Source organism: Antechinus flavipes, chromosome 2 (genome assembly GCF_016432865.1).
Source record: "Antechinus flavipes isolate AdamAnt ecotype Samford, QLD, Australia chromosome 2, AdamAnt_v2, whole genome shotgun sequence".
Lineage (NCBI taxonomy): Eukaryota > Metazoa > Chordata > Mammalia > Dasyuromorphia > Dasyuridae > Antechinus > Antechinus flavipes.
Genome location: NC_067399.1, coordinates 533,884,077 through 533,905,561, shown reverse-complemented (window position 1 = coordinate 533,905,561; position 21,485 = coordinate 533,884,077). Strand labels below are relative to the sequence as shown.

At 35.2% G+C, this 21,485-nt stretch overlaps 1 protein-coding gene across 5 annotated transcripts in view; it reads left to right on the top strand.

Moving 5' to 3' along the window:
* Positions 1-21,485, top strand: part of LRRC49 (leucine rich repeat containing 49) — a 189,719-nt gene that overhangs the window by 118,769 nt on the left and 49,465 nt on the right. For all 5 annotated transcript variants that reach the window (XM_051980750.1, XM_051980751.1, XM_051980749.1 and 2 more), the window contains 3 exons: positions 5,591-5,738; positions 15,214-15,297; positions 21,270-21,439. In XM_051980750.1, the coding sequence (XP_051836710.1) occupies positions 5,591-5,738; positions 15,214-15,297; positions 21,270-21,439 (402 nt within the window). The remainder of the gene's footprint in view (positions 1-5,590; positions 5,739-15,213; positions 15,298-21,269; positions 21,440-21,485) is intronic.

The window sequence follows — 21,485 nt, the reverse complement described above, 5'->3', positions numbered from 1 at the left end:
CATTCTCCAACTGATGGGCATCTGCTCAGTTTCCAGTTGCTTGCCACCATAAAAAGGGCTGCTACAAACCTTTTTTGTGATCTCTTTGCGAGACCCTGCTGGATCAAAGGTTATGTACAGTTTTATTGCCCTTTGGGAATAATTCCAAATTGCTCTACAGAATGGTTGGATCATTTCACAATTCCACCAGACTTGCATTAGTGTCTCAGTTTTCCTACATTCCCTCCAACATTTATCATTATCTTTTTCTGTATAGTCATTATTTTTAAAAGAATATCCCCTTTTTTTTTTGCCCTGATTTTTTCCTATTGTATTTTTTAAATAGCAGAAACCTAAAAACTTACTTTATATCAACTTTTTAAATTTATTTTATTTATTTTTTAAATTTATTTTATTTTATTTTTGCTGAGGCAATTGGGGTTAAATGACTTTCCCCAAGGTCACACAGCTAGGAAATATTAAGTGACTGAGGTCAAATTTGAACTCAGATCCTCCTAACTTCAGGGCCAGTGCTCTATTTAGTACACCAACTAGCTGCCCCTTTACATCAACTCCCTCCCCCCATTTAAAAGTATTTTATTTTTTCAATTACATGTGAAAATAATTTTCAACATTCATTTTTGCAAGATTTTGAGTTTCAAATATTTCTTCCTCTCTCTTCCCTTTCCCTTCTCCAAGACAGCAAGCAAACTGATATAGATTATACATATACAATCATATTAAATATTAGTCATGTTGTAAAAGAATAATCAGGACAAAAAAAGAAAAACCATAAGAAAGAAAACAACAAAAAAGTGAAAATAGCATTCTTTGATCTACAATCAGACTCCATAGTTCTGGATAGTATTTTGCATCCCAAGTTTGTTGGAATTGTCTTGGATCATTGTAGGAGCCTAGCTCCAGTGAAGAGGAAAATTGTAGATATGAAATGAATATGCATGAGCCAGGGGGAACTTGTCAAACAATCCATTTATTAATCTGAGTGCCAGAGTTTATATACTCTTTAGGCTAGTGTTACATTAATAACAGGATTAAGCTAATGTATTAAAACCAGAATTTAGCTAATATTACATTAGTATCAATAGTGTCCAGGTGGCACTGTGTACATTCCAGTTCAAGTCTATACCAGTCAAGTCTATACTTTGACATTTCAGTTTGACATTAACTTTTAAGCAATTTACTAGCAGTAACAATAACAGAGTCATAAATAGCAATAACTAGTGGCAACAATGTATCTATCATAACAGTTTTAAATAGTATAGTTCATGATGCCTTGCTCCTGTCACATGCATTCTTCATCAAAATTATCCTAGATTTACCTGAATACATCTTTCATTCATTGCTGGGAGACAGTGAGTCAATGTTTTGAACTGTGTGCCCTTTCTAAAGAGCAGGTCTCAAATAATAGTTGGACTAGACTCTTCCTGTACATGGACTTATTCAATACTGGTACTCTACAGATTATTATGTTGTTGAAAAGAGCTAAATATATCAAACTTGATCATCACACAATGTTGCTGTTACTGTATATAATGTTATCTTTATTCTGTTTGTTGCACTCAGCATCAGTTCATATAAGTCCAGGCTTTTCTGAAATCATCCTACTTATCATTTCTTTTTAACATACATTTTTTTAATTTGATATTTTTCCTCAGTTATAGTCAAAACAATTTTTTCATTTGTTTTTAAGATTTTTGAGTTCTGAGTCCCCACCTAAATTAAGAAACTGCATGTGAAGTTACGTAAAACATTTCTCTAAAAGTCAAATTGTGAAAGAAAACACAGATCCACCACCTTAATGAAAATAAAAACCTTCAAGAAAAATTAAGTTAAAAATAAAGAGAAATAGAGAGAGAGAAAATGTGTTTCAATCTATATTCAGACTCACTCAGTTCCTTCTCTGGGTATGAGTAAGATTTTTCATCATAAGTCTTTCAGAGTAGTTGTGGATGATTGTATTACTGAGAATAAAAAAGCCATTTACAGCTGGTCATTCCAGGACATTGCTATTACTTTGTATATAGAATATTTTACTTTGTTCGTGAAGGACTTTCCAGGTTGTTTTTCTTTTCTTCTTTTTTTTTTTTTTTTTCCTGAGAGCCTCCTGCTTATCATTTCCCAGAGAACAATAATATTCCATCAGAGAAACTTGCTTCAAAGATTTTTTTTTACAATTATTATTGCTAATTGTATTTCCCCCATTTATTCTCTCTCTCTTTTTACCCCGTCCCTCCTCAAAAATGTTTTGCTACTGACCATTCCCTCCCCCAAAATGCCCTCTCTCTTATCACCTCTCCCTTTCCATAACCCATTTCCCTCCTATTTTCCTGAAAGGTAAGATAGATTTCGTTACCCCCTAATGACTATGTATATTATTTCCTATTTAAGCCAGTTCTGATGAGAGTAAGATTTACTCCTTCCTCCTCCTCTTCCCCTCCACTTAAAAGCTTTTTCTTGCCTCTTTTTTTTTTTTTTTATGGCAGATAATTTGTACCATTCCATTTCTCTCTTTCCCTTTCTCCCAATACATTCTTCTCTCACCCCTTAATTTCATCATTTAAAAAAAAGATTATTTCTTCATATTTAACTCATATCTGTGCCCTCTGTATACTTTCTAACTGCCATAATAATGAGAACATTCTGAGTTACAAGTATCATCCTCCCATGAAGATAAACAGCTAAATCTTATTAAATCTCTGATGATATCACTTTCCTGATTACCTTCTTATGCTTCTCCAGAGTCCTGTATTTGAAAATCAAATTTTCCATTCAGTTCTGTTTCATTGAATATTTTATTGAATGACCACCTTTTTCTCTGAAGGATTATACTCAGTTTTACTGGGTAGGTAATTCTTGGTTGCAATCCTGACTCCAGTGCTCTCTGGAATATCATATTCCAAACCCTCTGTCCTTTAATATAGAAGCTGCTAGATCTTGTGTTATCCTGATTGTGGCTCCACTATACTTGAATTGTTTCTTTTTGGATGCTTGACTTGGAGTTCCAGAGTTTGACTATTGTATTCTTGGGAGTTTTTTATTTTGGAATCTCTTTTAAGAGATAATTGGTATATTCTTTCAGTTTCTATTTTACCCTCTGGTTCTAGAATATCAAGAAAGTTTTCCTTGATAATTTTAAAGATGATATCCAAGCTCTTTTTTTTTATTATGACTTTCACAATAATTTTTAAATTATCTCTCCTGGATCTATTTTCCAGGTCAATTGTTTTTCCAATGGGAATATTTCACAGTTTTGTTTTTTTTTCATTTTGGGAGGTTTACTTTATTGTATCTTGATTTCTCATTAAGTTATTAGCTTCCATTTGCTCAGTTCTATTTTTTAAGGAATTGTTTTCTTCAGCTTTTGTACCTTCTTTCCCAATTGGCTAATTTTACTTTTTAAGGCATTCTTTTCATTAGCTTTTTGTATTTCCTTTTGCACCTCTCTCATTTCTTTCCCTAATTTTTCCTCTATCTCTCTTACTTGATTTTCAAGGCTCTTCCATGGCCCAATTCTTATTTTTCTTGGAGGCTTTGGATATAGGAGCTTCAACTTTATCATCTTCTGAGTGTGTGTTTTGATCCTCCTTGTCACCTTAATAGCTTTCAGTGATCAAAAACTTTTTTTGTTTTCTGCTCATTTTTCTAGCCTATTAGTCTGCTTTTAACTCTTTCTTAGAGTTCTGTTTCCAGAGTGGAGGTTGCATTATTTCAAGCTTCAGGGTTTTGTGTAGCTGTTTTCAGAAATTCTTCTAGGAATCTAACCACAAGCACTCTTTTCTGTTTTGGAGCTGTTAGGTGTATCCTGCCCCACTGTGGTGTGAGATCCAGTGTGCTGGACTGGGCTGGGGCTTTGTTGATTGGAGCTACACTAGAACTGCACACTAGATTCCCACCCCATTTCCACAGACCCTCTCCGCTGACTTTCTGAGTCCTCCCTGGTGCTTCTGGATTGAGAGGTCCAGAAGCCTCCAACACTGCTGCTAATTCAGAGATCACTCCTCCAGCCTGGGACTGGAGACAGAGCCAGGCCTATGCTGGGATTGCTCATTGGGTTTCCATTCTGGTTCCACATACCTTTTCTGCTGACCTTCCAACTCCTGTTTGGTGTTTCCAAGCTAAGAAGTCTGGAAACCACCAGTATTGCCACTGATTTTGAGATTGAGCCAAGCCAGGACTAGCGCTGAGTCCAGGTCTGCACACTGGACTCCTACCTTTTTCTGCTACGTCTCTAAGTTGCCATTAGCAATTTGGATCTATCCATCTTTTTTGGTTGTACTGATGCTTTAAAATTTATTTAGAATCATTATTTAAAGGAATTTGGAGTAGTTTAAGGGAGAGATTGGGTAAGTTCCTGCCTTTACTCCACTATCTTGGCTCCAAACTAGTGTTGAACTCTTCAGGAAGGAGGACAGATAATCTGGGCAATCAATATATAATAGCTACCATAATCTGGATTGGATAGAAAGTTTTGTTACTGTGAACTTGAAAGAGTTTTTCTAAGTTGTGGTGGTAAAAGGAGAGACTGGAAGTATCAATGGGAAACAAGGCATATTCTGAACTCCTTTCTTGTCCCCTCTATCTCAGAATCATCATATTTGGGGGGGGGGGGAAGGTCAGAGATGGAGTGTCACTGAGGGAGCTAGGTTTCCATTAGGAATAGTAGATGGAAGGGGTATGTAAGAAAGAACTAAGTTCAGGATTTAGGGAACATTTTTCACTATGAAAGTGGAATTCTAGAAATTAGAATGGAAAGATTACAGTGTAGGGAGAGAAACAAATGGTGAGAAATTGTTAGTTACAGAGGTAGTAGTTAGGGGCATATGAAAAATGAGGCTCATAATATTCAAGAGGTATTATTATTATAGGATGGTCAAGAGCATGCTTCTGAGGGTCATGGATTTTGGGTAGCCTGTTACTGCTCTTTTGGGTGAACTATCTCCTTGTATTGCAATTAAACTGTTTCTATTGTTCTAAATCAGGGTAGATGACTTTTAAGTTTCATAGAGTAATGCACGGTAAACTTTCAGAGAGAAGATAGTTTAAGCAGGAGTCAATCTAGAGTTGGTCCCAACTAATAGACATAATTTCCCATATTAGAGATGTATAGCCCAAGTAAAGTGGGTACTGAGGCTGCTGCAATTTGTGCTTATCCATGGAAAAGCCATAGAGTGTGTGTGTGTGTGTGTGTGTGTGTGTGTGTGTGTGTGTGTGTGTGTGTGTGTGACTTTTCCTCTTTGTTCTTGCTTATCCTTTTGTACTTTATAGCTAGTATTAAAAGACTGAAATAGAATTCTCACTACATTCTTCCCTTTACCTCAATAGATACACACAGAAGGCTTTTTGGGGTTTTTAAATAAATAAGCCTTGAGGAACTGGAATTGGGGAGGGGACCACATCCCTCCTTTATTACTCTACCACAATTGGTTTCTAGAAAATGCAAAGAGCTTATTTAAGTGAAAATGAAAATATAAAGTGAAAATTTAACATGGGGGTTGAAAAAGATAATAAAAGTTTACAGTTAACTTCCATGAAAAACAGAAGTTTTATTTAAAGGTTTAAGAATGATCATTTGTGTTCTTTTCTTGTGTAGTTTTGAAGATATTCTGTGCCTTGCTGACTCAACTTCACTCTCAGACATCACTCTTGATGGCAATCCAATAGCTCAAGAGTCATGGTACAAACACACTATCCTTCTGCATATGATGCAACTCCGCCAGCTGGATATGAAGAGAATCACGGTAAGAAAAATTCCCTAAATTTGTTAACACATTGGTTTGTTTTTTCTTGTTCTAGGATAAGAAATTGGAGTTTGGGGGCTTGGTGTGAAAGCCCTTTTAATTTAGATGGACTCTAGCAAATATATATTTGTGTTTTATGTGTAAATATTATAGAGTTTGTTTTTTATGTCATTTCCATTTTCTTCAATGTTCCTCCTACTTTTATCCAAGCCTCAACTTGCAATTTAATACTAAATTAAATCTTTCTTTTTTATTCCTCCCCAAAATATCCTTCTGATAATTTGCCCATAAGTAAGACCTTTATTGATGCCATCTTCTTCAAAAGTAGCCCCCCCTTTTAAATCTTAATCATATCTATCTTTGTCTTAAGAATTTTCCTAGATTTCTACATTTTGCATAGACTTCATTATCTGACATGTTACATGTTAGAAAAAGCATTTATTAAGCTTCTGCTATGTGTCCTTCAGGCACTATGTGCTAACAGTATTTGAGATAAGAAGATAGAAATGAAATAATCCCTAGCCTCAGTGAACTTATTTCTTTGGGGAGGACAACATCTACATATATGGATATATAAAACAAAATAGATACAAGTTGATTTACTGAGGGGAGGGCACAAGAAGTGGGGAGAGAAGAGTAGATCAGAAAAGACCTTCTATAAAATATGATGCTTGAATCAAATCTTGAAGAAGTTTAGAGATCCTAAGAGACAAATGAAGAAGGACTGCATTTCTTGCAAAAGGGAAAGTCAGTGCAAAGGCACAGATAGAGGAGGAATCTGCCATCTGTAAAGAACAAGAAGAAAATTCTTCCAGCTGTAGGGAATGTGAAAAGAATAATATCAGATAGATTGGGGCGAGGCTATGAGAACTACAAATAAGAGAGGTGGTAGGGTGCCCACTGTAGTTTATGAAGTAGGTAAGTATCATTGTCAAAACTTCATAGTAGGAAAGTTATGCTATCAAGTTTTGTGGATTATGGGTTGCAGTAAGAAGAGATTTGGGTCAGAGAGCCTAATAAGGAGAGTTTTGCCTTTACTGCTCTTTTACAGGCAAAAGATGATAAAGTCCTGAACTAGAAGATTTGGGGGTAGGAGTGAGACAAGGGAGTAAGAAATGACAGGATTTGGCTATTGATTACATACATGAAATAAACATAATGGAGTTAAATGAAATGAGTGTAAGTAGTCAAGAATGACCAAAAAAAGTGTAGTGCTCTTGGCATAGCAAGCTTTAAAGAAAAGGTTGGTTTGTGGAGAAAATAATAAGCTTTATTTTAGACATGTCAAATTTAAGATGCTTGTGAGATGTTTTGGTCCAAATGTTTAACAGGCAATTAGTCATTTAAAACTGGAGCTGATTCATGATTCATATGCATAGAGATGATAATGAAACCCATGATATCTAATGAGATCATCAAGTAAGAACATGAGAGTGGGAAGAGATGGCTTAGGATATAGAGCCTTGGAGATCTACCTATAGGTAGTCAGTTGTTAAAAATGATGTTAGGAAAGAAGATTTAAGTTGAAAGGTCAGATAAGTAATAGGCAGAAGGAAAATAATAGGTGATAGGCAGAAGGAAAACAAAGAGAATTCCAGAATTCCAGAAGGAGAATATAGTCTTTTCTTTTCTTTTTGGTTTTATTCATTTTGTTAAATATTTCTCAGTTACATGTAAAAAGAATTTCTTTTGATTTTGAATTCCAAATTCTCTTTTCTCTTGATCCTTTCTCCTTGAGAATGCAAGCATTTTGAAACAGGTTACAAATATAGTTATGCAAAACATTTCTATATTAGTCATTGTGAAAGAAAACAGTTTTAATCACACACACACACACAGACACACACACAAAAGAATGTTTCAGTCTGCATCCACACTCCATCATTTCTTTCTATAGAGATGGATAGCATTTTTTAAAATCACAATTATTCATATATTTCAGTTTTACTGGCATATAATTACTCAAAATAATTCCTAATTGTTGCATTAATTTCATCTTTTTTGGTAGTTTTTTTAACTTTTTTGATTTTTGATTCTAGTGATTTGATTTTCTTCTTTGTTTTTTTAAAAACCAAATTAATGACTGCTTAATCTATTTTGTTTTTCATAAAACCAGACTTAATTTTAGTTATTAGTTTAATGGGTTTTTAAATTTTTAATTTTTATTAATCTAGAAGAGCATATTTAAGAGAGATTGGTCCAAAATGTCAAATACTAAAGAAAGAATTAGAAGACAAAACTGAAAAAAAGCAATTAGATTTGACAATAAAGAAGTCATTGGTAATTATGATAGATTTGTCTCAGATGAATGAAGTCAGAAGCTAGATTGCAAGGGACTGAGAAGTGAATGATGACTATTGCTTTTACTTACATTTATCAATCTCTCGAGAAATACTTGAGAAATTATTGCCTAGTCAATAGATATTGCTCCTAATGTCAGAAAATTTGAGTAATTCTATGTTCCTAAAAAGTAATTTTATTTGCTTACAATTTTTTCATTTGTAAAATGGATATAATAATAATTACTTCTGTCTACCATGTTAGATTAATGAAGAGAATATGTGTGTATATTTTATATCTATCTATATATACACATACATACATACATATGTGTATACAAAAACAGACATAGTTTAATTAAGAAATTAGGGAACTAACTTTTTTGATTTGTGAATTGGAGAACAGATACAGAATTTGAAGGTAATAAGGGTTATCCAGGTTCAGTATTTGATAAAACATAAATAAGGTTTTACCTGAGAGTTCAAGAGATATTGGGATAAAGAACAATATAAAGCTGAACTGGTCAATCTAGATTTAGAGATCTTAGATCATCTCATTTCAACCTCATTTTACTGATGATGAAGTTAGGGTCCATGGAAATTAAATGACTTTTAAATAATTAGTATTCATCAGAGGTGGCATTTGAACCCATGCTATTGATTCCAGAACCTGTTTTCTTTTCACTGTGCCATGAAATAATCTGGAGATTCAGGAGAAGTGAGGCACTTTTTCTGTATATTAAATAATGGAGGTGATTTGGTTTTGGAAATCATACGATTTACTCAATCATTTCAACATACATTTGCTATATACCTACCATGTTCTGGGCACAAAGGGTACACAGACAAAACATGAGACTGTTTTTGCCTTTAAAGAGCTTTTATTCTTTTGGGTGAAATAATATGAACATATTTAAGTAAATACAAAATATACAATACAAAATACGTCGGTAGCCTATGATATTCATTAAACTACCCCAGAAAGTAGATACATTTTATGGGACTAATAAATAAATATTTCCCATTCACTTTGGACTCACAGAAATGTCATGGAGAGTTGGGAAGGTTCAGATCTGCTGGTTCCTCCAACCGTAGGAAAAACCTGTTGTGGTTCTCTTCTCCAAGAAGTGTGATATTAAGGAAATTGCCTCCCTCTGGTGCTCAGCATTCAAAATCGGGAACTCTCAAACTCAGGATTACCCAAGAGGTTACCCAAAGGCTGAAAACTTGCCATTTTCAGGCTCACTAATCTCTCACTTGCTCAGAGAAGGAACTGGAAATTCATAAGAAGGCAACCAGGATCTTGGTGTCCAAGAACTGCCCTCTCAAGCTTCTCAAGGCAAGCACAGGACACCCATTATGTACATCTCCTCCCTTAAGTTGCCTCCTTTGGGTAGAAGGGAGAACCTGGCCATATCATCATACTTCTTTGCTGCTCTCAGCTCTGGAAGTCCAAAGAAGAAAAAGTATCTAAAAAGGAAAAAGGTAAAAGGGGTGGGCCATTTACACAGATCACTCTTACAGGCCAGAGAGGGTGGCTCATCTGACCAGAGTCTGTCTCTTCAACTCTCCATCACCAATTCTCTTGGAGGCAGTCCCAGTCACGGTAAATCACCAGAGGATTTCTCCATGTCCTCTTAGGAAAGGTTTCTCTCTACTTTCATGGAATGTGCCTCTTCTGACATAGTAGATTTAGGATTAATCAAGAATTCTGATCACTCTTGTTATACTCTGTCTCCAGGTTTGCTGCCCCTGAAAACTGAACCAGCCTTCTTTTGAACAAATTCATTCATATCTTTAGTTCTGGATGGTTTTGGGGGGACCTTGGGAGGCTCCAATAATTGTTTCCTAAGCTCATTTCTTGATTGCTTTTCAAGTTTCATTCACTGATTCTTCACAAAGTCCATGAAATGCACAGTTCTTAGATACTCCCCAAATTAACAGTCTATTGTGAGATTCTAAACCTTCTGTAGCTGTTAGCCCCAGAGATTATGCTGGTTATTTAAAAAAGTTCTCATTGGTTGCCATCTTAGTGTTTTCTGAGGCCTTGTTTTACCCCAAAACAATTAGGAAAAAACAATATTAAAATAAAACAAACTATTAATAATATCACAAGCTAGATAAAGAAAAGGAAAAAAAAAGTTTCTCACCCAAAAGAATCTTGTCCTGGATGAGCTTTGAAGGTTATGGGGTTCTTCCAACAGGAAGTTGCCATCTCTATCCAAGTGAGAAACCAGGTTAAGCTGGATAAAGATCTCTCTAGTAAGGCCTGAAGCAATAGAGCAACTCAAAATTTTTTAAGTAGATCACTGAAATACATAGAACATAAATACGGGTCCATGTGAAAATTATCCTAATGTATCCCTGTATTATAATAAAGCAACCTAAAGTTTTTCCAGTGGAGCAGAATAGTCAAAATTGGAATCTCAAGATTTAACTCACACCAGGACTACTCAAAACAAACAAACCCCACAACTCAGATGAGCCCCTAAGATGTGTGGGGCTCCCAGAAAGGATTGAATGTTTCAGGTCTGTTAGAAGTCAGCTTCTTCAAATCCTGAACCCAACTCCTTAATCTTTATCTTTTACTCCCCAATGATTTCAAATGGACTGATTTTAGTCAGGGGGATCTGATCTCAGAGGATGTTGTTTTGTGGAATAAAACTACAAAGTGATCTCTAAAACAAAATTTAGTTAGGCTTGTGTCTAGATCTCCCCAAATATGAATAGCAGGGTCTTTTCTGGAAAAAAAAATTACTAAAGATACAACATAGACAGTGAGCATACAGTACCTTTTATTTCACTTATCACAAAAAATTCATGAGATAGAAAGAATTCTTAGGAGAACATGCATAAATGAAAAAAGAAATATAAACTTTTTAGGGAGTTCATTATACTCTTCCAGAATAAAGATACCCTTTGTGGAATTCCTAACAAATAGAAACATATATCTAGAGTTTGCAAGGGACTTAGAAATAATCTAAACAAGCTCCCTCATTTTGCATGTGTGGTTCCTGAGATTCAGAGGTGAATTATCCCCCCTGGGGGGAATCCCTGAGCTGGGATTCAAACTCAAAGGTTTGCGACTGGGGATCTAAGATAAGATTTAAAAGTTTGAAAAGAGACTATGAATCCCTATGAAATAGGGATTTGAGGAGCAGCTCTAGGTGGTGCAGTAGATAGAGTACCAGCTCTGAAGTCAGGAAGACCTAAATTCAAATCTGGCTTCAGACACTTAACACTTCCTAGCTATGTGACTGTGAGCAAGTCACTAAACCCCAATTCCTCAGGAAAAAAAAAAAAAAAAAGGATTGAGCTTCTTAGGAAAGGAAGGAGGGTGGGGGCAGAGCCAATGTGGCAAAATAAAGGCAGGGATTTTCCTGAACTTTCCCAGTTTTACCTCTAAGAAAAATTAAAATAATGCCATAAAAAAAATTCCAGAGTAGCAGAATTAACAAAAGGATGAGATGAAACAGTTTTCAAGCTTAAGACAGTTTGGCAAGTTGACAAGAAAACTCTGTCTCACTGAAGTGAGATTGGAGTGCATTTAACACAGATAGCACCAGTACCAGCTATTCCCAGTATGCCAGCAGTAGACATTAGGGGCAACTGAATTGGAGGTAGTTTCCCAAGTTCTCATTCCATAGATGATCAAGGGGTTAGAGAGCTGGTCAGAAGTAATTTAAAAGGAACTCTTTGCTGACACTGGGAACAACTCTGTTATATTGCGCATATATAGTTCTTGGTCACAGTACCAGGAAAAGAAGGAGTACTAGCAGGAGCCAGGACTCTGGTCACAGTTACAAAGCAGAAAAGAATTCTTTATGGTCAGCTGAACACAAAACAAAGCATAAACCAGGAAAGCAGTGATCATACCTCTTCTTAGATCACACCATTTTGGAAGAAAGGAGAGCTTGCACACCCCCAGGGCTGACTCTGAAAACCTGAAGCCTAACTTAACATAAAGATAAAAGTCAAGAAATAAACTGGAAAGTGAGCAAACAAAAAAGAAATAATCTGACCATAAAAAGTTAGTATGATGACAGGGAAGATCAAATTACAACTCAGAAGATCATGAAATCAAATGAGTCACATTCAAAGCCTCAAAGAAAAATATGAGTTAGTCTCAATCCCTGGAAGAGTTCAAAAAGAATTTTAAAAATCAGAGAGAGGTAGAGAAAAATATGGCAAAAGAAATGAGAGTGATGAAAGGAAATTACAAAGAAAAGTCAACAGCTTGGGAAAGGAGGCATAAAAAATACTGAAGAAGAAAACACCTTAAAAAAACCCAAATGCCTAAAGTAGATCAAATGCCTAAAGAGGCACAAAAATCTAATGAAAAGAAGAGCTCCTTAAAAAGCAGAATTGGCCAAATTAAAAATGTATAAAAATTCACTGAAGAGAGAAATTCCTTTAAAAAGTAGACTTAGTCCAAAAAAAAAAAAAATGCAAAATTTCACTGAAGGAAATAACTCTTTAAAAAAATTGTCAAATGGAAAAGTTCACTGAAGAAAATAATTCCTTAAGAATTAGAATTGGACAAATGAAAACTAATGGGTCCTTGAGACAGCAAGAAAAAAAAATCATATAAAATTAAAAGAATGAAAAATAGAAGAAAATGTGAAATATCTCATTGGAAAAACAACTGGCCTAGAAAATAGATTGAGGAGATATAATTTAACAATGATTGGACTACCTGAAAGCCATGATTAAAGTGAAGAAAGATGGATAAAGGAGGTGGGGGAGAGAGAGAGAGAGAGAGAGAGAGAGAGAGAGAGAGAGAGTGAGTATGTAAGAGTGACAAGCCTAAACCTCATCTTTCAAAAAGTTATCAAGAAAAACTTCCCTAATATCCTAGAACGAGAAAGTAAAATAGAAATTGAAAGAATTCATCGATCACATTCTGAAAGAGATCCTAAAATGAAAATTCCCATAAATGTTAGAGTAAAAAACCAGAGAATCCAGATGATGGAGAAAAAAATTGCAAAAATTTAGAAACAAACAATTCAAATATCATGGAGCCACATTTGAGACAACCCAAGATAGACTAGTTGCTACATTAAAGGATTGGAGGGCTTGGAATATGGTATTCTAGAGGGCAAAGGAGCTAGAATTACAACCAAGAATCACCTATCCAGCAAAACTAAATGTAATCCTTAGGTGAAAAAAATGGATATTTAATAAAACCGAGTACTTTTAGGCATTCCTGATGAAAAGACTGGCACTGAATACAAAAATTGACTGTCAAATATAAGACTTAAGAGAAGCATAAAAAGGTAAACATGAAAGAAAACATAAGGGACTTGATATGGTTAAACTATTTACTTTCCTATATCAAAAGATGATACTTGCATCTCCTAAGAACTTTTCATTATTATGGCAGTTAAAAAATGTATACATAGATAAAGGGCAAGAAATATTCGTTGACTCTAAGGGGATGATAGCCAAAATAATAAAATTAAAGGGTGAGAAAGAAGGATGGACTGGGAGGAGAAGAGAGAAAGGTAGAAAGGGGTAAATTATCTCACATAGAAGAGGCATGAAAATTTTTATAGTAAATGAGAAGATGAAGAGAACCAGGCACTACTTGAACATTATTCCCATTGGAATTGGCACAAAGAGGAAATAATATCTATACTCACTTGGGCATAAAAATCTGTCTTACCCTACTAGAAAGTAGAAGGGGGCAAGGAAAATAAGAGATGAGGGATGGAGGGCAATAGAAGAGAGGGTGTATAGGATGAGGTAGTGGTCAGAAGCAAAACAGTTAGAATGAAAGGAGAAAGAAGAATAAATAAATTATAAGGAATAAAATCAGGTTGGAGGGAAATACATAATTAGTAATCATAAGTGTGAGTGTGAATGTAATGAACTCATCCATAAAATGGAAACAGCAAAGTATATTAAAAACTAGAGTCCTACAATATGTTGTTTATAAGAAACAGAGTATACAGAGTAAAAGTAAGGGACTGGAGAAGAATCTATTATACTTCAGCTGAAGTGAAAAAAGAATAAAAGCAGTGGTAAAAATCCTAATCTCAGACAAAGCAAAAGCAAGAATAAGTCTAAAAGTGATAGAGGGAAGCTGCACTTTGCTGAAAGGTACAATAGCCAGTGAAATAATATAAGTACTAAGCACATATGCATCAAATGGTATATAACATCTAAATTCTTAAAAAGAAAAGTTAAATGAGTTAAAGAAGAGTTTGACATTAAAACAGAGATATCTCAAATATAATGACCAGGTGGGGTTTATAACAAGAATGCAGGCCTGGTTCCCCATTAGGAAAACTATCAATATAATAACAATCCAACAATATCAATAACAAACCAACAAAAATTCTAGAATCCTAAAAATTTATTGAAATAATAAAAAGCTTGTGAGAAAATATTATAAATGAGTAATTAAGCAGAATTTCCAAAAAATATTTTTGTTATAAGAAGGCTGAAATAGCCATCCAGAATATATACATTTGCATAATTAAGAAATTACAAGATATATCAAGTCCTAAAAAGGAGCTTCTGGATTCAAACTAACAAATAAGTTATAAAGTATTTGTTATGTACTTGAAGTGATGATTTCCTTCCATTTTCATTATCTCTGCTTACTGATTTCCCTGGTTTCCTTCAAATGCTAGCCCCAAAATTCCAGAAGATACTTGAATACTATGGAATACACATGTATGTATACACACATACACACATACACATATGTACATATATACACAGAGACTTATGTCTCTACACATATATATACACTACAATATACATATAAATATAGATGTGTATGTATCTGTATGCTTATATGCACACAAAAGGGACAAAAAGTTTTTCCTGTGATGAATGATTTGCAGTGTAGTTGGGAATGAATAACTTGGAGAGTTTTAATTTCTCTTCTAAACAGGTAGAAACTGTTTCAAAATACTTTGTGAATTTGGTTACTTTTTCCTCTTTTATTGTTTCCCACTTCCTATCTTTCCTTCCTAAGATTAGTCATGGTAACTCCAGTCTGGGAATTAAGGTAGGAGATCAAGTTTGATATGAAATCAAGAAGAAAGAGAAGAAAAATATTCTACAACTTGCCTTAAGTTAAATATCTCTTAGCATGTTTCAGGGACAGATTAAGCTTCTAAATCTAATTTTATTTAAAATAACAACATAATGAAATGTTTCAGGAGATATCTTGTTTTCTGTAGGAAGAAGAAAGGCGCATGGCATCTATTGTTGCAAGAAAAGAGGAAGAGAAGAAGCGGGAAACTCATAAGCAAACACTGATCAAGGTCTGGTTTCTTTCTAATATTCTCACATACCTTGAAGATTTACCTAGCTGCTTCATTTCTATCTTTACAAGTACACTGTAATGAGTTTTGCTCCCTGACATTTAAAGAGAAGTTGAGATATATCTGTGCATTTTTATACAAAGCATTTCTTTATTTTCATTTGTTGTTCTTGAATGGCATGGGGACTGTTTATAGGCTTACAAACATACTTCCTCTTGTCACTAAGCTGGCTTATACATAGCCTCTGAATCTGTATCATTTCACAGGCCAGTAGTAATTACCTCTTATCTCAGAGTCTGTTCTCCCTATACATCCACAACTAAAGATTCATATATTTAGACCTCAGAATTCATTCTAAGAAGTCTCATTACATTATGTTTCTTTCTAATCTGAAAATAGAATAAATTATAGGGAACTATACTCAGATATCCCTTCATATCCCTAGTATTCTAAGCCTATTATTGATAACAGAAGCCTTCTCACTTCATTGTTTTGTAATGCAGAATTTCATAGCTATTAAAAACAAAGTAATAAGTTCTTCCTTTAAAATTAAACTCGGGTCTTTGCTTAATACATTTACCTATATTCAAATTGTTCTTTGGACACTATTATACTCTAGATGGATTTCCATATTAAATGTATTCTCACCCCAAACTTAAATTATCTTGGAGTGTAAATACCTGTGACAGAATGAACTTTTGTCCATTGCCTCACAGAATGATGTTTGGCCTTAAGTGAATCCCCCTTCTGGTGTCTTTAGATCCATGAACAGCTTGCAATAATTGTAGAATTTCCCCTGCATATTTAATGAGGAGATTACTTATTTTTTTGCTGTCTTTCTTTCATATAACCTCATGGACATGCAAAACATGAAAGGCATATTTGGAATCAATATAGATGTTCTCATTCTTTTCTCCAATTCTAACACTGTTGTGAGGGCAAAAATGATTTTTAGCTTTCAGGGTTTTAACAAACTGATAAGACTATGTGGGCCTTTAGACAAAGAAACTTCATAGCCCTGGGTGGGTGGGAGCCGGAAGTTAGGAGTTTGTCCAAATGTGTTGGGAGCTGTCATGGAAGCCCTGAGCTATTTCTGTGTTATGGTTATAATTGTCCATGTTCGTTGGTGGGGGACTACGTTCCCTTAGATTTGCCCCTTCAAGGGCAAAAAGAAATTGTGAATCTTTATACAATGGTATGCAAAAGAAAGCATCTTTAAGATCTAGAATAGAAAACCATTGTGTCCTCTGGGATATTTGTATTGGGTTCATGGCTTCTACTGACCATTTATTCTGATTATAGAAATTTGCTATAAGAGGAAAAAGCAGGGACATGATTATAATAGTATCAAAATAGGTCCTTCAAGCCTCAGCCTGAGAGCACATATATGACAGGATAAAACATCCTGAGATCTGTTTGACAGCTAATCATGCAGTCATAATTAGCCAGACTCAGAAATAATGAGGTGGAAAACAAAAAAACAGAACTGGGAAATTAGTCAGAAGGATCCCACCTGAAGGCAGAGGCTGAAGTTGTTCTCCCAAATCTTGCTTAGATAAGACATCCAACTAAAAGCTTATGGCTTTTTTCTTGTATGATGGGCTACTGACTTAATTATCAGGCAATCAAATTCAGAACTCAAAAGAATAAAGAAATATATCTCTAATAGCAAATTCTACTAATTGCAGCTTAGTGCTAGATAAATTATTGTAAAAGTTTACCAGGACTTAAACTCATATGAGATTTTGTTCAACATGTTTTTATATGTTTAAACTTATCCTGGTGCAAAAATTTATAGATTCTTACTAAATGCATTCCTTGTTTAGATACTATAAATCCTAAACAGGCTCATTTCTCAGGCTGATGAATTTGCTTACCCTGATAGTTTCAAGAAAACTGGCAAAGTTACAAATTAAAAGGAGTTGACAGAGACCCCGGGGAAGGAGCTGAGTTTGTTATTGCCCATCACAATTATTCTTAGTGTTTTCATGGGCTGCACTGTTTGATATCTCCTCTGACTCTGTGAAGGGGGAAAAGGTGTTGCACATCTCTAACTTGGAAGTAAACTGATAGGTTTAACATAATGACAATAACTCCAAGTAGCTTAGTTAACAATTTTAAAATTTTCCTAATTGGCTAATAACCAAATAGTTTCTATTCCCTTAAATAAGTTTCCCTTTTGTTTTAGGGAGAAAACAAAACAATTCTTGAAATTGAGATAGAAGAGATTTTTAAATTGACTTAATTTTAGTTAATGAGATTCCCTAGATTCTGCTTAAATGTTCTAGACAAACTAAATTAAATGTACTAGACAAACTAACAAACTTGGTTATTTGGTTATTTTCCAATTCAGGCAAATCTGTTCTCTTTTGTGATCCAGGAAAATGTTTAATGTCCCAGTTTTTACTGACAGGGCCCTCAGAACTAACACTACATAACTAAAGTCTTTAAAGTAGTGGCAAACTGCTTTTCTGTTTTCTTAAAGTTCCTAAACTCTTCTGTTAACACTATCAGTGCAAATAGATTATATTGTACATATCCCTTTAGTGGGCTTTAATTAGAGCTCCTTTAAAATTGCTTTTACTGTCATATCTCAAACAAATTCTCAAATTGCTTTACACACACATAGAAATCATTTATCAGTTAGTCACATAAAAAACTCATGAAGTTATTAAATATGAAGCAATTATATCCAATAAAGCAGTTAATATTCTTATAGCACATTTTCTTTATTTACACTCCAAGATAATTAAGTTTTGGGGGGAGAGTACTTTAATATGGAAATCCATCTATAGTATAATAGTGTGCAGAGAACTATTTGAATATAGGTAAATGTGTTAAGCAGAACCTGCTGAAAGCTGGGGTGACTGGTGCTAATATATCCCTTTCACGGTAGTTTCAGGTGCCAGGGCTCAGGGAATGCTGACCCCCCACTCCATCCCCATTCCCCCAAGCTGTTGTTGAGGAGGTTATTGGGCAAGGTTGTGTGGGATCCCCACAGTTTTGCTTCCCCTATTTCTACAGATGAGGAGAATTTGAGTTTTAATCTGATCTGAGATGAGAGGAATTAGCAAACAGAGGTACATGAGCTATATTGCTCATTAGCAATCCCCATAACTGAGATGTACTCAGGCCCATTCTGGGGAGTGGAGTAGAAAAGGTCCCTTAATACTTTCTGGGGTGCTTTCCCAAAAGAGCAGAAGGGGACTCCAGACAAAATAGGAATCAAAGAATGTTTAGCACAAAGTTGCTGTTTACCTGGTTTGTTTTTTTCTTTTCTTTTCTTTCAGAATGGGGTAAATTCCTGGAATTATCCCCATTGTTTCAGGAATTTTTTTTGCAATCTTAAAATGACTAATTGCCAAACTTCTTAATCATTGTTTTCAAAAACTTGAGAATCTGCTAAGATGTTATTTTAATTTTAATTAACTTTTTTGTATAGCTCCCAGTTTGGCCAGATCTGAAGTCCACAGAAAAAAGTTAGACTTTTAAAGAAAATTTTCCAACATTCTGACTACAGCGTAAAGGTTTTTTTCCTTGCTGGTTGAATTTTAAATCTTCCCAGATAACAAAATTTAATTTACAGAACAAACATGGCACAGACATGTACCAAGGTTAACTTTGCCGGAAATTGCAAGAGTTTCCCAGTTAGGGCAATCCTAATCAACAAAAACTTGCTGAGCATGGAGCTCCTGACAACCCGGACAAGCCTTTTCCAGTGACTTGTGGTGTCCCACTATAGGATTGTAGGAGAAAAAAATAGGAGGCTTACCTTCACAAGGAGGGAATCAAGCCAGGGGAGGTCAGACTCTCTCCGTGCCAGAATACCAAATGCTGAGATTGGGAAAGGGGGCCCCAAAAGTTTGGGGTCATAGACCAGTGTTGTGAGGCATCTCAAAAAATTTTCAGGTTTGAGCCCATTTCCTGGTCAAGGGGCAAAGTTTTATTGTAATTATAACACCAATACAAGTGGACTAAATTCCAAGAGAATTTAGCAAAGTCATAAGAGAGGAGATAGCTTTATCCAGCTTTCAATTATTGACATGCTAATTCTATGACCCAGAGATAGGGCCAGGGAGTGGTCTCCCAAATTTGATTCTTACTGATCTTACCACTATGTCTTAGGAGTTTGGTACTTGGGATTATCTTGAGATCAGAAACTATCTGACAGTCAGCAATAAATTGGGGAGTGGTCTATTCAGAATCAGACAGATTATTGTTCTTAGATTAGGAGTGTGGGAAGACCCTGAGGCAGACTCCAGAGCCAGAAGATTCAGGATTACTGACTTTATTGTTAGAACAGATCCACTAAATCCTCCATCTAAAATTAGGGGCCCTCAAAATTTTATTACATCACTACTATTTCCTCACCATTAAGCTCCACCCTACCATAAGATTCTACCCCTGCTTTATTTTTTTTTAAAGAAGTATAATTGCTTGTCAGAAGCTTTTAAAATCTATCATCTAGGTCCAAATTTCTTATCCTTGGACTTTTTCACATCTTGGGATTATCTTTGCTAGTCTTCTAGTTACAGCTCTGACAGGACTTCTTCATGAAACCTCACTGATTACATAGAGGAACATGTGATAGGATCAGCTCTAGGTTCAGTGCTCTGATCTATATTGACAATTAATTGATCATTTTAAAAATGTATATCTTTCTCAGAAGATAGTGTTCTTTCCTTCTTTAATTTGTGTATGCTGTCCAGAGGCCTCTGTGCTTTCCCAAATTTCTCTGAAATATTTCATGTATTCTAATGAATTTCAACTGTCACAAATTTTGCAAACTTGTATTGACATAAACTGAGATCTTTTGGGGGTCCGGAAGCCTACAAACTTCCAGTTAAGTGGTTTCATTCAATTGGAGAGCTTGGTCAATCAACCTCCATTGACTTGCCACAAACAACACTCAGTGGCTCAAATTTCCAGTTAACTAATCTCATTCAATTTTAAATTAAATTGAAAATCAATCTCTCAGGGGCAGCTAGGTGGCACAGTGGATAGAGTACCAGCCCTGAAGTCAAGAGGACCCGAGTTCAAATCTGGTCTCAGACACTGTCTAGCTGTGTGACCCTGGGCAAGTCACTTAACCCCAATTGCCTCAGCAAAAAAAAATACCCTAAGGGAAAATCAATCTCTCAGTTGGCCCCCATCTCTGGGCCAAAGATCAAAGCAAGCCCTAACATATCTAGGATTACATGCCTCAGATATCTTTGCAGAAGCCCTAAACAGGATTATGCTTGCCAAGGAAGCTGTCTTCTTAGAAAGTTGTCCTGCCATGACTTTTTGCCTACTGGTGAAGATAATTCTCTTCTCAGTGTTACTTTGCTATCTTTCTAACAGGACCTTTTGCCCACTAAGAACTCTATTTTCCTAGCAAGCTGGCTTCTCAGTGCCAATAAATTCCTTTTTGCCATACAGATTTTGAGTTTGCCAATTCTTTCACATAGGACCTGTGCCTCTGACCAGAGGGGATTCCCATTCCAATTCTCGCTTCATCACAACTATCACTAACATCATCATTTGGTTCCTTGACCTCATCAGTATGTTATTGTATAATTATGCATATAAGTCAATCCCATACAGAAAATGTCTAATTTTGCTGTCTCAGTATTGAATAGAAAAGTACAATTACCAGGAAGGACTTGGGGGCTGCATTTTTTTAAAGCATGATTCATAAATAATGAATTTCTTCTACATATACAAAATATAAAAAATTACTTATACCTTAAAACTCCATTAATTTATTTAAAAAAACAGATTATTTCCCATTTACATATAGTTTTGTTATTCAGCTGTTTCATTTATACCATCCTTTACAAGGTTAATGATCACCTCTGTGTTTACTAGGAAATAATGGCATTCCAATTCTGCCTGAGTATCACAGAAAAGGCTATCCCTTCTATCTACTATATTTTGCTGCAAATGTTACCAATAAAAGCATTTCTTGTCACGTGTACTTTTTTTAATAGGAGAAGAAAAGATTAACAATTTGCAATGTGGCTCGCAAGTGGGATATGCAGCAGAATCGTGTAGCAGGTGGTCCTTCTTCAAGTCAAGATGGAAAAGACTCTGACTTACCATCTCAAGATACCTGCCAAATGAATGGAAATGCAACTTGTGTATATCCAGAGGAACCAGGGTATGAAGATACTTACCTCTCAAAATAGCTGGGATGCAAGAGTTGC